A 15,299-nucleotide genomic window follows, 5' to 3' on the forward strand; every position below is an offset into this window, starting at 1 on the left:
TTGAAAAACAATGTGTTTTTGCCATTTTTAACATGTTCTTGTGGCTTTTTTCTGATGATAGAGGACACGAAGAAAATTAAGCTTAAAATTGCATTTCTGAGATATTGAGAATGGAAAGTGGAGGCAGACTTACTCTGCGCCAACACAACTCAGAGGTGAATTCCAATGAACTGCAGAAGCTCTGCAATAAACTATAACCTCAAAAACTGCATCAAAACAGCATCAGAGGGGAACTTTAAGTTTTGCATACAGAAAGTAGAGGCATGACTCGAGAGTCGACCTCAATGACTGGAGACCGAAGGTTTTGGACTTGTAGTAATGTTTGGGTTTTTTTATTTATTTATTTTTTTTGCAAAATACCCTTTTATAAATCCTTTTATATTGAATTGCAGGGGAAAAGCATTCTGTTTTGTCCCAAAAAATATGTTTATAAGTAATTAAAAGAAAATTTGTGACATTAAAACATTGATTTAACTAAGTTTTAAGGCTAGAGGCTTGACTTGGATCTGCAAGTATATCAGGCTAATACACCAGAGACATAAAGCTATGTTCACACCCAGTATGTGACGCGTGCTCAAGAATGCTGTTTTTTTATAGCCAAGGTGTAACACAAAAGGTTCTCCCGTTTTTTTATCAGTTCAAACTTTTCTTGATATTTTCTCCTTCTGCCTGTGGGGACTTTCCCTGCTTCATTACCAGCACACCTGAACCAGGACTCTGGAAAGCATGTAAGGACACTGGCCCTCAAGGCCTGGATCTGGCCACCCCCAACATACTGAAAGGGGAGGTGGAGGCGTTTCAGAGCATTTTGTTGTGTGGTTGGGAGCTGAATGGAATATGTCCATTAGAGAAAGCGGAGTGGGTAAATTTCTATGAACAACAACAAAAAAAAATACATTTCAATAACTGCGTTTGTGTTAGTGCCATTTAAGAATTCACATGCGTAGTTTTTTAATTCGTAAAGGAAAAGCTGCTGTGAGCTTTAAAATATTCACAAACAGAAGCTTTTAATGTCAAATAAGGCCCATTAAAATGATAAACAAAAGCCTTTCCTTACATAGTAAAACAGCCTTGCATGGATCATAATAGATGAAATGCTATAAAAGAGATATTTATATTGAAGAATAAACGAGAAGCAGTCAAGCTTGTGTGCTCTATCAGTATTACGAACAAAGTAGTTCATCCAGCTACCTCCACTGATGTTGATGTACCATGAAAAAAGATGATAATTAAAGAATAACAGTGATGCAGATCTTATGATTTCCAGTTCTCCAAATGCATCAACAAAACCAAACAAGCATCTCTGTTTAAAACCAGTCAGCTGTATTTAAAGCTGTGTCAAAGAGAGCATCATTTTTACATTTTTAAAAATTAAATAAATAAAAAAATGATAGAAAAACATTTTTAAAACAACATCCTATTTTGCTCTTTTATCCATCCATCCATCCATCTTCCTGACCGCTTCTTCCCTTTCGGGGTCGCGGGGGGTCCGGAGCCTATCCCGGCTACTGATGGGTGAAGGCGGGGTACACCCTGGACAGGTCGCCAGTCTGTTGCAGGGCCGTTTTGCTCTTTTAATGCAGTTTAACTTTTAAAGTCTCGCTTCAATCCTCTTTTGATCTATTGTATAAAAAAAAATCCCTCTGGTATTTAATTATGGCCCGCAGCAGCAGTCTAATGACTGCAAGGACCATATTGTTTTTGCATTAATTTTCTATCTTTCTGCACCTTTGAGCTAAAATTTAACCAAAGCCATATGAACGAAAAGTACCGCAAAATTTTATCACACCTAGGTAGAATTTAAAATGAATTTTTGGCATGTTGCGCATGACAACATGCCAAATGCTTTTTAAGTTAACTAAATCAATTTTATTAAATAGCCCAGATTACAATGATATATTATTTGCTTTAGTCGCTAAGCCAGAATGTCTCAAATAGGCTGGTCCTTATTCATTTGTTGCAACATATAGTTAGAGTAACTATGAGTGACCATATTGGTTTTACTTTCAGCAGCTTATACAGAAGCTCTTTTCCTTTGACTGAACCAAAAACCAAACCAAAATGAAAAGATTGAAGGTTAGAGAACAAACTGGTTAAATCCATCATCAATGCTAGACACCTTATGAAAACAACAGACTTTTTGTGCGACACAGCAGAATTCCCAAGACGAGAAAATAACTGATGTTCTCAACTGATTCATTTAAGAAATTTAAAGAGTTTCTGTTTGCATCAAACCTTCATAGAAAAAAAAGGTTGTTTTTTTTCTGTTTTTGCAATAGTGTGTTTTCTGCGCAACGTGGCGCTTGTGGGAAGTGATACAATGTGAGCTTGGTGATAACCCCTCAGGGTGAGATCTGTCAGCTCCCACTGCTGACTTCACAAAGGGATGAAAGAGTGCTCGTCTGCATGTGTGATGCAGATAGTGACAAGGAGAAGAAAGTGGCCGAGGGGAAACGAGTGGGAAAAATGAGAAGGCAAAGCTTTTCCACACAAATCAGAAATGCATTCACTTTGGTAGAAATCATTGTTGTTAGCTCGGGTACAAATGCATCCGTTGAAGCTCGTAACAGGCAATCCAGGGCCTGAATATTTTCCCAAAACATCACACAGCAGAGGAAAATCTGAAGCAGGAATTTACAGAGGGTGAATCAGCTGTGTTAACCATGCAGAATGGGGGAAATGAGGGCCACATTTGAGACAAAGTCGTTTAGTTATTTAGTTAGTTGGTTAAGGGTTTGTTCCAACAAAGACAATCTAGTGGCCTGTAGGCCGAGGGATGTCATTCTGCATTTGGTTTCGTTTGGATTCACACAAGACTTTTAGGAGCAATGTGGGTTCCAGTGTCTTGCCCAAGAACACTTAGACACATGGGCGGGCAAAGAGGGGAACCGAGCCTGTGATCATCCAATCAGAAGTCAGTCACCCTACCCATAGACCCTAGAAACAATGAACATAGCGAGGTGTTGACGTCACCCATAGAAAATGCCTTAACTCCAGCCCTTGCAAAATCAGGCCAAATCCATCACCATTGCTTCCTGATACGGGCTCCGTCTTTTGGAGCCAGACGACAGGGATTAGTCTGAGTCGGCCTGAGTCACATTTTTAGGGGTACTACGGTTGCCAATCATGAGTTAGCTTGATTGACCTTTCACTGAAAGCCGACTTGGGAGAAGGTATCAATCAAACATTTGAGGTAGGGCCACATTCTTTTAGTGAGGCATCTGATTGGTCCATTTATGACTTAAATAACTTGCGTAAAATAAAAAATATCTTTAAATAAAAATCAGGATTAGAAAGAATGTGTTAAGAAGAAGCTATCAGATCAAGAATAGTTATTCTGACAAATAGGATGACTGAGTGATAAATGTTTATTTCTCAATGGAAGTCTAGGGGATTTTGACTTCTAAGAACCAGTAGCTACTTCTCTTTTGGAACACTAGGGGGGAGAGGTTGAGCTGTCCATTGTTTTTAGGTTCCCCTGCATCATGGCCGCCCCCACAGAGCTTTTTGTGCACCAAGCAGCCCAATAGGGACAAATAGTTTCATGGCTTTTCAATGAGCTGGTTTCTCTATAGGTGTTTTTAACCTTTTCTGAGCTAAAGTACACCTTTTTCTTGATAAAAATCATAAGGTACACAACCACAGAGTACGATTTACTCTTTCACAATCACACACACATTCAAACACTGATGGCGACTACCCCAAAAATTGGTTTGGGTATCAATGTATGATAAATAAACCTCCATCTGAACTGAAACACATTCCCTTTTCACTTTAAAACCAATAAAATGCTGAAATATGTCTGTAGTTTTGACGAAGGTTGCAGGTACAAACACTGCCTGCAAGCGTTCCGTTTAACATGACCCTTGTGAGGTGGTTCAGACCCTGAGGGGACTTTGATGGGTTTGTAGCACAAACCATTTGTCAACTGTGCTTTTAAAAGACAGCTTCCATTAGATGGGCGATAGAGCGCGCATGAAGGACACCGAGAGCATCAACAGTGAGCCGAACAAAGAATTCCTAATCATTTCTTAAGTGTTCCTAAAGACTTTCAGGCTTATTGACTTTCCCATGAGGACAAAAAGGAGCCATTATTCAATGATCCTATTAAAGTTGTACTTTCTTTTTCATTTAAACGGGGTGAAGTTCAATTTTCACCCATAGTTGTAAGTTTGGACACCCCTTACCCATTAACCACTCAGATAGCAACTAGCGAACTTTAATGAGTTCGTCAGCAGTGACTGTCAAAGAAAAGCCAAATGATTCAAATGTCAAACCTTGTAAAACAATCAACATCCAGACTCCCCTGTGCAGCTTAACATTAAATAATTGATTGCATTAAAGCCCAGGATGGCCAAACGCGCAGTCACCAAGGATCTGAAGGAGCCCCTAATGAGAACAGGACAGCCTTTAAGGCGGCAGGATTTCCTGAAAACTGTGCAGGGAAATCAAAAATGTAAAAAATATTTATAAAAAACGGACAGTCTGTTCTGTATGTACGACCAGAGAGAGCTGCCAAGAGCTGTGTGAGAATGAAAAGAAATGGCGAATTCAAACCCGGTGAGATTAAAGGAAGGCAAAAGATTTGAATAATTTAGCAGACTGACGTAAATAAAAAAAAAAACAAAGTCAAGGGATGAAAAGAACCCCTGAAAAAGTTAAGGACAGCTTTTGTGAAACCAGGCTTGATCAAAATCTTCTAAAATTGAAATAAAAAAAAACATTATAGTGTAATTTTAAAAAATGCATGTATATGCTTTCACACCTGCCAAAAATGTTTGACAAAATGTTTGTTTACAACCCTTTTCTTCAGACCAACTCTCTTTTCAATAAAGTCGTAAAAATGTGTATATTTGAATACATATGACACTCGCCTACTCTTTGTGAATATCATAAAGTCATATAATATGTCACAAAAACATGTGATCAGGTTAAAGAGAATATTTCACATCAGTCACAATGAGTCTCTTGATACAACCGTTATGAATCATCCAATCATCTTCTGAAAAGAAACATTTTTTTTTGTTTTTTCTTCCTCTAAATCCAAGGACATTAAAGCAGACAACATGACATTATTTTATAATGAAAATTAAATCAATTCTGCAAACGTAGAAGCAGCTCTTTCTGCTTTGTCCTTCCGCCTGATTGATTCAGTCAAGGCCTTCAAAAGTCAAGGATTGTTTTTTATCATCAGGCAGAGTCTTTATATCTGTTTGAGTCGTGTTTTGTCCACTTTATATTGTTGCTTTTTAGTTTGATTTATTTACTCTATCTTCAGTTTTATATTTGAAATTATTTGTAATGTTTCAACTATTTCTTTATACTTCACTATTGTGAACTTTGTGATTTTTAAACCGTGAAAAATTAAACATTTGCTAACTTGTCATATCCAAAGAAACCTAAAAGAACTGCGATTCCTTTTTTAAAAATTTTTCTTACACTTACTTACCCCATTTAATATAAATTGTGTCCTAAAATTATTATTATAAATATATTATAAATTGTGGCCATGAATTAGATTATTTTATGCGTACAAATTATCATCTTGTGGCCACAAATTAGCATTTTATGCACACAAATTGTCAGGCAATTCTGTGGATAAAAATTACAATTTTGTGTGCAGAGATTAGTATTTTGTGGTCTCAAATTGGCATTTTTGGGGCACAAATTAATATTTTAGCATCTTCAAATACTACCACTAATTTATGAGCAAAAAATGACAATTTGCAAACAATTATTAGTTAGTCTTTTGGGAACACAAATTAGTTTTTGGTTGACACAAATATTGGTAGCCTACTCAAATTATTATTTTAGTAAGTTGTACAAACAAAATGCATATTTTGATGCATAAAATGCTATTTTGTGCCCCACAAAAGTTTGTTGCCACACTTTTCATTTTCATTAGCCCTTTTATGGCACAATTAGCATTTTTTGCAAACATTAATTTTTGGTGAACACAAATAACCTTTTTTATGAGCAAATTATTTTGGCATCTTTATTTCCTGCTACTAATTTGTGCACGCGATATGCTAATTCGGACACACAAAATATTATTTTTTTTCCACAAAAATATTTGTTTGAGGAAAATATATATATATATATATATATATATATATATATATATATATATATATATATATTTTTTTTCATGTTATGTCCAGAGTTATTTAAAGAATCACTGCATGATTGATTCTACTGAGCTGAATGGTTTAATGTCTGACGATAAATCATATAACTTATTTACTAATCTTTTTATTGTAATAGTTTGATAAAGTAAAATTGATGCACTTACACATCATTAAAATAGAAAAATAAATCATAAAGTTAAGGAAACATCACAAGACTGAAGGTTATTTTTAAATGTGGAAATTATTTTCATAACTGCCTAAATCAAGTCAAGGGGCTGCAACCATTTTGACATTATTTTTTATTTCAAGTACATTTTCTTCAGCAGGATGATCTTGTTTGACACAATGTATTTTAATTTAAAAGAAACTTGTATAAGATACTTTCAAAAGTAAAAAAAAAAGTTAGATATACCAATTTCAACTCGATTGTAAATATTAAAAGCTACAAATTATTAAAATGTTTAAATGGTAAAAAAAAAAATCTTAAGCATAAACTGTTGTATTTTTTAAACTGTGAAGTGAAGCTTTGCGGCAATTTACTGAGTTTAAGTTGGTAAGAAACTGGCCCAAATGGATTTTTAGTGATAACGGTTGCAGACATTTAACCCAAATGATGAACCCTGTTAACTTTGATGACAGATTTACTATTTATGGACCAAGATAAGATTTTTTTTTCATACTAGACTTAATTATCAACCATCCATCCATTTGAGTTTACAGTGTAAAACTCCAGATATGTAGGGCCAGCTTCCTGCTGGTTTTCCAGAAACTCTGCTGTATCTGCTGCTGATTACCTGGATCAGCCAATAAGCAGCTTCAAAGGCGGGTTGGTTGGAAAGGATGTTGGACAACAGCCCTCAAGGCCTGGATAAACACACATTTGCCTTATTTAAAATGAATCAACCTTTCAGAATAAAAGCGCTTTGGGGAGAAAAGTAGAAATAGTATACATTTATCTAAGGCTTTAGAATTTAGCTGGATTCAACATTATTTCAATATATTTTTTTTAAAATGAAACTAAAAAAGGTACAACTTAACTATGAACTTATTTTTAAATCAAACCTGTCAGATCTCAGTCTAAAAAATTTGGTTTTGCTCCCACCAGCTAAAAGAATGAAACACACAAGTCAAACCCTCAAGCAATTTTTACTTTTGGAAATTGTGTGTAACGCTGGGAAGAAAAAGACAGAATCCAAAAAGAATATTTGGGGAAAACAAAAGATAAAATGAATCCCAGTTTGTTCTTCTAGTGCACATTGTGTCCACCATATTTTTTTCTCTCTCGCTGTCACATCTGCATTTTAAAGAGTTTTAAAAACGTTTAGATACTCTTATTCTAAATGCATAAAAATAAACCAATTCTATAGGAATGATTTCTGATGAAAGCAGATGACAACTTTCAAAATAAAATTCCGGTATTACGTTGACATCATGACATGGAAAATTATAAAAGAAGAAAAAAGAAGGTGTCAGCACAGCAGGAAAAAAATAACACTAATACAAGTAAAAATAAAAAATGTTCAGCAGCAACAGTCCTGGGGGGCTCCGGCCTCCACCCGCTCAGTCCTTGTACTCAGTGTACTTTTTAGCCGACCCGTGGACTTTTCTTGCGGGATATTTGAGTCTGTTGAGAGCCATTTTGCGCAGCACCGCTTGCGGGAGGTCCACGCGGCACTTCTCTGCCAGCTCCACCAGGTAGATCATGACGTCGCTGAGCTCGTGCGCCAGCTGCTCCCGCTCAGATTCGGTCCAGTCCGGCAGGCCCTCGGCCACCTCCCCACGCCACTGAAAGAGCTCTGCTACCTCTCCCACCTCCCCGACCATGGCCAGAAGCAGGTTCCGGGGCTGGTGGAACTGGTTCCAGTCACGCTCGTCCGTGAACTCGGCCTGCATCCTCCGAATGTCCTCAATGGTGGGCTCCGGGCTGAAGGTGAACCTCTGCGGCGGGTCTGTTTTGGAGTTGTGCTCAGTCTGGTGAGATGAGGCGGCGCCGTGATCGGGATCTTCACGACCACCATTTAAAAATGGAGATTCAATCTTTTCGTTTGTTGCCATCATCTTCTTGTGTTGTTCTCACTCAAAATACAGATCAGTAACCCAGCCAGCGCAGCCCCTCTTCCAACATGCGAAGAAGTCCCGCCAGTTAAGAGAGCGGAAATTACGTCAACTGAAACAGGAAGTGGAAATATTTCGGAAACTGGACCTTGTAGTTGCTTAGACGAACAACGGCATTGAAGCAGATACTGCAGACAAGCTAAATTAACTACAAATCCCATCATCCTTTAAAAACAAACTGCAAAAATGGCTGCTTCTCGTGTAGCAGCAAATGAACTGTTTCTTAACATAAAACTAATGCCGAAACGTTATCCTAAAGCTTTGTTTTTATTCCGACAAATCAGTACTTCAAGACCACACTGTGACAAACAACCCGAACCGAGAACGAAGAGGTAAAGGAGATTAGATACCGGCATTTATTTAATAACTATTTCTTATGATGTGAACCTGAACACAACGCACATATTGCTGCTGCGTTCAAGTGTTCATCCTTTTTCTCCTATGTATTAATGCAGTTGTTTTTTTCTGTACATATGGCATACACGTGATAAAAATGTAGCTTAGCTATTACTTTGAATTTTACTGTCATTGAGCCTAAATGTTGTTGACCTCTATTTTAGTTTCTACAGATCACTTGAAAGTCTCTGGCAACTACGTCGAATTCTTTCAAAATAAAACTAAATTAGAGATGTTTTTGTGCTGATGTTGTGGTTACATTTACAAAATAACTTCTTAATGGTCCGTCAAAGAAAAAAAAAAAACTTTCAACCATTGAAACATTTTCCTTTGACTAAATATCAATTAAAAAAAAAAAGTTTCCTGCAACTTTTTAAGGTTTGTACCGCTGCTTATTTTAATCACTAGCTAAAAACAAAATATGATCTAGTTTTATTTCTGTTGACATTGCAAAAATTATACAAATATTTCTATAACATTTAAGCAACGTTCAAATTAACATTACATATTATTTTCAAATTAACTTGACATAACCAGTCACTTGGTATTTTATTTCTAGAAGATGTTTAAAATTTGTAATAACAAAAAAAGAAAATCCTAAAATAAAGCAGTACTTACAAAAAATCCTAATCAGTAATGCCTTCTTGCTCACATTTCTGCCTCTTTTTCCTGTCAACACTATTTCAAAAAGCATATTCACTCTTATTTTATGCTCCGGTCTTTAAATCTTAAATTTCTATTTTGCAACATTTTTTTCCGTATTTTCAACTGTTTTTCTGCGGAAAGCAAATAATCTTGTGCTTTCCATGCAAGTTACACTTTCAGGTTTTACTTGCATAGACACATATGTGTTGCTTTCTTAGCTAAGTTCAGAGAAAAAAATGTTTTTTAGACTTTTGTTAATCAATGAATTCATTGATTTCTCTTTGTGCGTCTAAGTGAAGTTGAATCAAACTTTATTTGTTAAGCACTTTTCATATACATTTGTACAGCCCAAAGTGCTTTACAAGTTAAAAAGAAAACATTAATGAGCAAAACAAACAAACAAGCAAAAAACAACTGTATGATAAAGTACAGAAGTAACCACATTATCAGGACAAAGTTGATGGTTTGCACTCTAAAGTTTTCCAGCTGCATGACCTTCTCCTCAGATCCCGTGTCTCGTCTCTTCCAGTGCCCCCCAGCAGCTGGTTGGAGTGGTCGGCCTGGAAATTCACGCTCAGATTAACTCCAACACCAAACTGTTCTCTGGCTCTCCTGTTCGCTTCTCAGCTCCTCCCAACTCTCTGGTGTCATTTTTTGATGCGTCTTTACCTGGCACATTCCCTGTGAGCATTCTCAAGTACTAAACTCAAGCTGTTTTATTTTTCTGTCTAAGTTGATGTGTTCCTGCATCTCCAGGTGCTGAACAGGCGATGCGTTGAAGCTGCAGTGATGACTGGATTGGCTCTCAACTGCACCATAAATAAGAGGTCGTATTTTGACAGGAAACACTATTTCTACGCTGACCTTCCGGTGAGTGGTTGATTGACAGCATCCCCTTTGACTCAGCGGGCAGCAGTTGGCTGGGTGGAGGCACCACCTGTGGTGACTTCATGATGCTTTTACTTTCATGTAGTTTTTTCTCACAGTGAACATTCCCCACTTTGAGTTCTGAGTGATCATTGCAGTAGAACCAACAATTTTTTTATTTTTTCAAAATAAAAGGGATTTTTTAAATTACTTTTTACTTTCCAGCTCATTAATTTCTGTCTTTTCTTTGTATTTAAATTTTTTTATTGATTTTTAAAGTGTTGAAGTTGATAAACTCTTACAGCTATTTGACAAAAATTTTCTTACAGATGTTTGAGCAACGGTGTTGGCTGCTGTTATTAATGATAGAATGGAAAGCTTTTAAAATTTGGCACAACGCTTCATAAAAAACAGGCTTCAGTCAAGCTGCATTTCTGTCTTTACTTATTTCTTATTTATACTTATACTTATTTCTCTGTCTTTTTATGAACTTGATCTTCCTATTGAAAAAAAGTTTGCTCTTCTTTTGTTAATATGCAACCATAAACATTAGCCTAAGTTTAATTTTAAACTTTACATATACATGATTTAGACAAAAATCAGATTAAAACAGCAGCTTAGAAACCACATTAAAAGAAGTTGACTTTTCTATAAAGACATTTTCCTTTTGTTTAAGAAAACCATATAACTACAAGAAATCTTCCTAGATTATCTGGCATTTGAACATTTTTCGCACAATTGATGCGAAACAGTGGGTGCTGTTACGCTGTGGCGACCCCGAAAGGGATAAGCTGAAAGTGACCTACTAAGGTACTTTTTAAAATCATTTTTAATGCACAATAATTGAAAAGGAATTACATTTTTGTTTCTGGATCTTGTAAATAAATACAGCATGGTTTCTATAGGAAAATGAAGAGCTCATTTATTCAAACTAACGTTAAGTTTTCAGATATTCCAGTGATGTGCAGTAAAAAAATAACAACAACAAAACAGACAGCTTTATATTTCCAAACCTTTTTCTGTTTTACTTCTTTCTTAAATTACATCATAAATGTTGAAACAGCTAAAGGTGAACATTATTTCTAAGAAAGAAATTCATTTATGAACACAAAGTCAATTAACAGTAATTTTATTAAGAACCAGAAAACCTAAATATTTAAAGAAAAAAGTTGTACAGCCAGTGTTGTAAAATCAAAATAAACCCTCTTAGGTGACTTATAGGGAAACCTCTTTTTCTGTGTCTGGGAGAGCTGGTTATTTTAAGAGACTACAAGATTTACAGAATAGTAAACACTTTGTGTTTTCCCCTCTACATCTAAAGGCGATTAAACAGTTTCAAAGTAAAGAAAAGGGGAAAAGGCTTCTCTCTGAGACTCAAAACCGGTTTTAAATTATTTATTTCCAGCCCTTTTAGAATTGTAGCTATTAATCACATAGGTGTTCCAGGTCTTTGTGTTCACTACTGAACATCTTCGGTTTATATGCTGGAAAAGATGGTGAGAAATTTTAAAATTACATAAAAAATCTCCAGAAAAAGTAAATTCTAAAAGCCAATAAAGTAGGTTGGAAACTCTAAATCAAGTTTTTTTGTTTAATTTTCTTTTCATCATGAGAAAAATTGGCACAAGAACATGTTAAAAACACCAAAAGCACAGTTTTAATTGGAGCACGCCTTTAAATGTCTTAAATCTTGATGTGTGTGAGTGAAACTAATTTGTATTAAAAGGGAAGACAACCCTTTAAAAACCTTTTTTTTTAAAGGCTTTTCAATAATTTCCTTCCTGGGAGTGATGCTTAATTAGCACTTGTGAATGGAGTTTCTGCATGACTGGATCTCAATACCCTTCAGGTGATTTTACTGCCATTAGACGTGATATTAAAGGAGCGGGCTAAATGTCACCGCTGCTCTGCAGGGATTTGCCCTTCAAAGACCTCTTTGAAAAAATATAGGCATTTTTTGGGGGATCGTTTTAAAGAATTTAGCACCTTATTTGATTTAAAATAATAATTGGAATGAGTAGCTTTGGGCTACATGATAAAGAGGGTAATTGCAAATAAAACTTTTTTTAATATAATTTGACAAAAACAATATTTGCATTGGTAATGAGTTTTCCTTCTTTGTAGTTATAATTTAAATAAGTGAGTGCATTTCTTTTTCTACTTTTCATGATAAAAAGCAATTTATTTTTTTTAAAGTTTGTCAATATTCCCTCCAGAAGCCCAGAGATGATTGTTTGCCTCTTCTGGTGTTTGCAGAAGTTTCCCTCCTCTGCATTCACTCTCACAGTTGGCTCAGGCAGCGAAGCGATAACGCCCGACTACATTCATTTCATTCCTTTTGAATCTCTGAAATGAGTCATTCCTGCCTAAATCTGCGTTTAAAAATTAGCTACAAACGCTGTTCTAAACTGTGCTGCTTAGCTTGATATATCGGTGTAAAGTGGCCCCGCCATGCGTTTGTTTATTTTGACGCCAGAGCGGTCCCCGCTGCTGCCGCCTCTTAATATTCCTCAGCTCCCACCAGTCTCGTCGAGGAACCGCAGCAATATGGCTGTTATCTCTGTCGCCTCCCAGCAGGAACGGTTCCCACTGAAATCCGGTTCATTGTGCACGGAGTTCACTTATTCTCCCAAAGCTTTCCTGTCTTTTCTTTTTTCCTCCCACAGTCTGAAAACATGCACATCACAGTCATTAGGGATTCTGAATCTGCTACAGGAGCACCGTGTGTCTCTGTGCACCTGAACAGGATCGAAACGGAAATGAATGGGATGATAATCTCACCAGCTGCCAAAAAAACAGAGATAAGTTCAAGAGTCGCTTTTATTATGCAAGTTATTAAATATTTTGCTACTTCTAAATCTAACAAGTCCATATCTTTTACTCCGAACCAAGATCAGGACAAAGAGGAAACATGCTTTATTAGACGGCATTATGTAATAGGAAAAAAAAAAGGAGGCGCTTCCTGGTGGTGTAGCGGTTAGCACTCTCACCTCAAGGCGAGAAGGGTTCAAATCCCAGCTGGGACCTTTCTGTGTGGAGTTTGCATGCTCTTCCCATGTATGTGTGGGTTTTCTTTAGGGACTCCTGCTTCCTCTTACAGTCCAAAAACGAGCATCTGAGGTCACCTGATGACTCAAAATTGTCTTTGGGTGTGTATGTGAGTGTGTATGATTGTGGATAGGCTCCAGCAACCCCGTGATCCCAAAGGGATTTTTTTTATGAGAAAAAAAAAACTTCTCTTCAGTAAAAAAAAAATCTTCTGTTCTGCCTCTTTAAACAGAAAAATAGAGTTGTAACTGCCCTTTAATGGCACGCCTCGGCGGCCCCGCAGTAATCTCAATGATTACAGTTTCCCTGATAAATGGCGTTTGTGAATGAACAGACAAAGCCGGCCTCCCACGAGGCTTCGAGGTGCATCTAATGAGAGGAATGAAACGTCTTGATGATCGCTGAGGCGGTTTAGTTAGGAAGCCATCAGAGATGACCCATGGAGTCTCGTTTGCTTTCGTGCAGGTGAGCGGGGTAGTGAAGGTCTGCTTCTGTATTTACAGTGGGTGCTCTTGTAGAGTTAAATAAAAAAAAAAAGTCTATTGTTACAGCTGATTTAAAATGCAGGAAATGCACGCATCCCTCACTCGTGCTGAGGCTTCCTGCTGAGCTGTGTTGCATACTTATGTTGAGGCACAACTGAAAACTACTAAGAAAATGGATTTCTGATGAGTTGCAAAAAATCTGGGAGATGCAGGCTCCCAGCTCAGGGGGAAAAAAAAGGCGTTGAGGTGATGTATTGTGTCCGTCAGGCACATTGTACACAAAAGCTGGTGACTAACGGCAACTCTTCCCCCTCATCCTGGCTCACTTCAGCAGCTATGATTAATGTTTAGTTCTTGTGATGTTGTTGCCATAGAAACGTGAAAAAATTAACACTTGTGACTGCAGGATCTTTTAGAAACAGAGGAGCGTATGAAATATTAATTTTTTTCGTGCTTTTGTGAGCAGCGTCACCGAGCGAGCTCTTCCTCAGCATCCTAATGAGAGCGCAGCCAGTCAGCCAACAAGTGCCTGACTCACCTTTGCATTTATCCGAGAGGGAGACGGACTGCAGTCTATGCACTAAATATTTATTCCATAACCTGAAAAAAAAGAGATTTAAGTGACTTTAATTCAGCTGTGACAGATTTCTGTAGATTAATGAGCACAAAAAAAAAAACCTACTGCTGCAATCTGATGGAGCGATCAGCCCCTGCATCGCACTAAGCTAACAGTAGCCTCAAACATGCTTTGATGGTCTGCCGCCGTTTGTCCTTCCAGGCCGGATACCAGATCACTCAGCAGCGAAGGCCAATTGCAGTAGACGGCGTGTTGACGTACAGCTACTTCGGCGGGAGGAAGAGGAGCCAGATGATCAGAAAAAGCGTACAGATCAAACAGATCCAGCTGGAGCAGGACAGCGGCAAGAGTCTGCACGACGACGCCCGCGGCCAGACGCTCATAGATCTCAACAGAGCAGGTTAGAGAGAGTCGATGAGGGCCTCCGTGACCCGTGCGTTCATTATTGCCGCCGTTTTGGGTCATTATAGGAAACAACAGAAGCAGGCTGTAGATTTGTCAGCGAGCGGGGGGGAGGGGGGTTGGCACCTTGCAGATGTGAACCACAGCTGTCTTTCACACGCCTCAGGTGTGGGTCTAATGGAGCTGGTAATGGAGCCAGACATGAAGAGCGGAGAGGAGGCCGCTGCAGCTGTCAGGGAGCTTCAGCTCATCCTGCAGGCCCTGGGCACCTGTCAAGGCAACATGTCGGGTATGGAGAGCACTCTTCCCATCCTTTACTTTTATTTTTTCTTACTTTTACATCTAGATTTAATGCATTTTTGCACTCAAATGTTTCCTCTTCCTCCTCAGAGGGCCAGCTGAGAGTGGACGCCAACGTGTCTGTGCACAGACCAGGAGAGCCGCTGGGCACCAGGACCGAGGTGAAGAACATCAACAGCATCCGGTACCTGTCCAGGGCGATCGGTAAGAAGGTCATGAAAACTTTAAAACCTCCACTCAAAGATTCATTTGAGACCTTTGTAGCATTTTTCTGATGATGGAGGACAGATATATAAAGAAAATTAAGATTTAACTATTTATTTATTCAAATCGTGG

The 15,299-nt window shown here is 37.7% G+C and overlaps 2 protein-coding genes across 3 annotated transcripts in view; one reads left to right on the top strand and one right to left on the bottom strand.

The window, feature by feature from the left end:
* Positions 1-7,255: 7,255 nt before the first annotated feature.
* Positions 7,256-8,271, bottom strand: dctpp1 (dCTP pyrophosphatase 1). Its single transcript, XM_024259612.2, has one exon. It carries the CDS (start codon positions 8,184-8,186, stop codon positions 7,689-7,691), a length of 498 nt encoding a protein of 165 aa, XP_024115380.1. The 5' UTR covers positions 8,187-8,271; the 3' UTR covers positions 7,256-7,688.
* A 99-nt stretch (positions 8,272-8,370) lies between these two features.
* gatb (glutamyl-tRNA(Gln) amidotransferase, subunit B) overlaps positions 8,371-15,299 on the top strand; it is a 15,730-nt gene continuing 8,801 nt past the window's right edge. For both annotated transcript variants that reach the window (XM_024259611.2, XM_036212157.1), the window contains exons 1-6: positions 8,371-8,575; positions 9,814-9,967; positions 10,041-10,154; positions 14,463-14,661; positions 14,830-14,952; positions 15,054-15,167. In XM_024259611.2, coding sequence (XP_024115379.1) covers positions 8,430-8,575; positions 9,814-9,967; positions 10,041-10,154; positions 14,463-14,661; positions 14,830-14,952; positions 15,054-15,167 — 850 coding nt within the window. In that variant the 5' untranslated portion in view covers positions 8,371-8,429. The remainder of the gene's footprint in view (positions 8,576-9,813; positions 9,968-10,040; positions 10,155-14,462; positions 14,662-14,829; positions 14,953-15,053; positions 15,168-15,299) is intronic.

Source organism: Oryzias melastigma, linkage group LG1 (assembly GCF_002922805.2).
Source record: "Oryzias melastigma strain HK-1 linkage group LG1, ASM292280v2, whole genome shotgun sequence".
Taxonomy (NCBI): Eukaryota; Metazoa; Chordata; class Actinopteri; order Beloniformes; family Adrianichthyidae; genus Oryzias; species Oryzias melastigma.

What these genes read in the sequence shown, in the direction of transcription:
- dctpp1 (XM_024259612.2), bottom strand. Translation starts at nt 8,186, where the DNA reads ATGATGGCAACAAACGAAAAGATTGAATCTCCATTTTTAAATGGTGGT.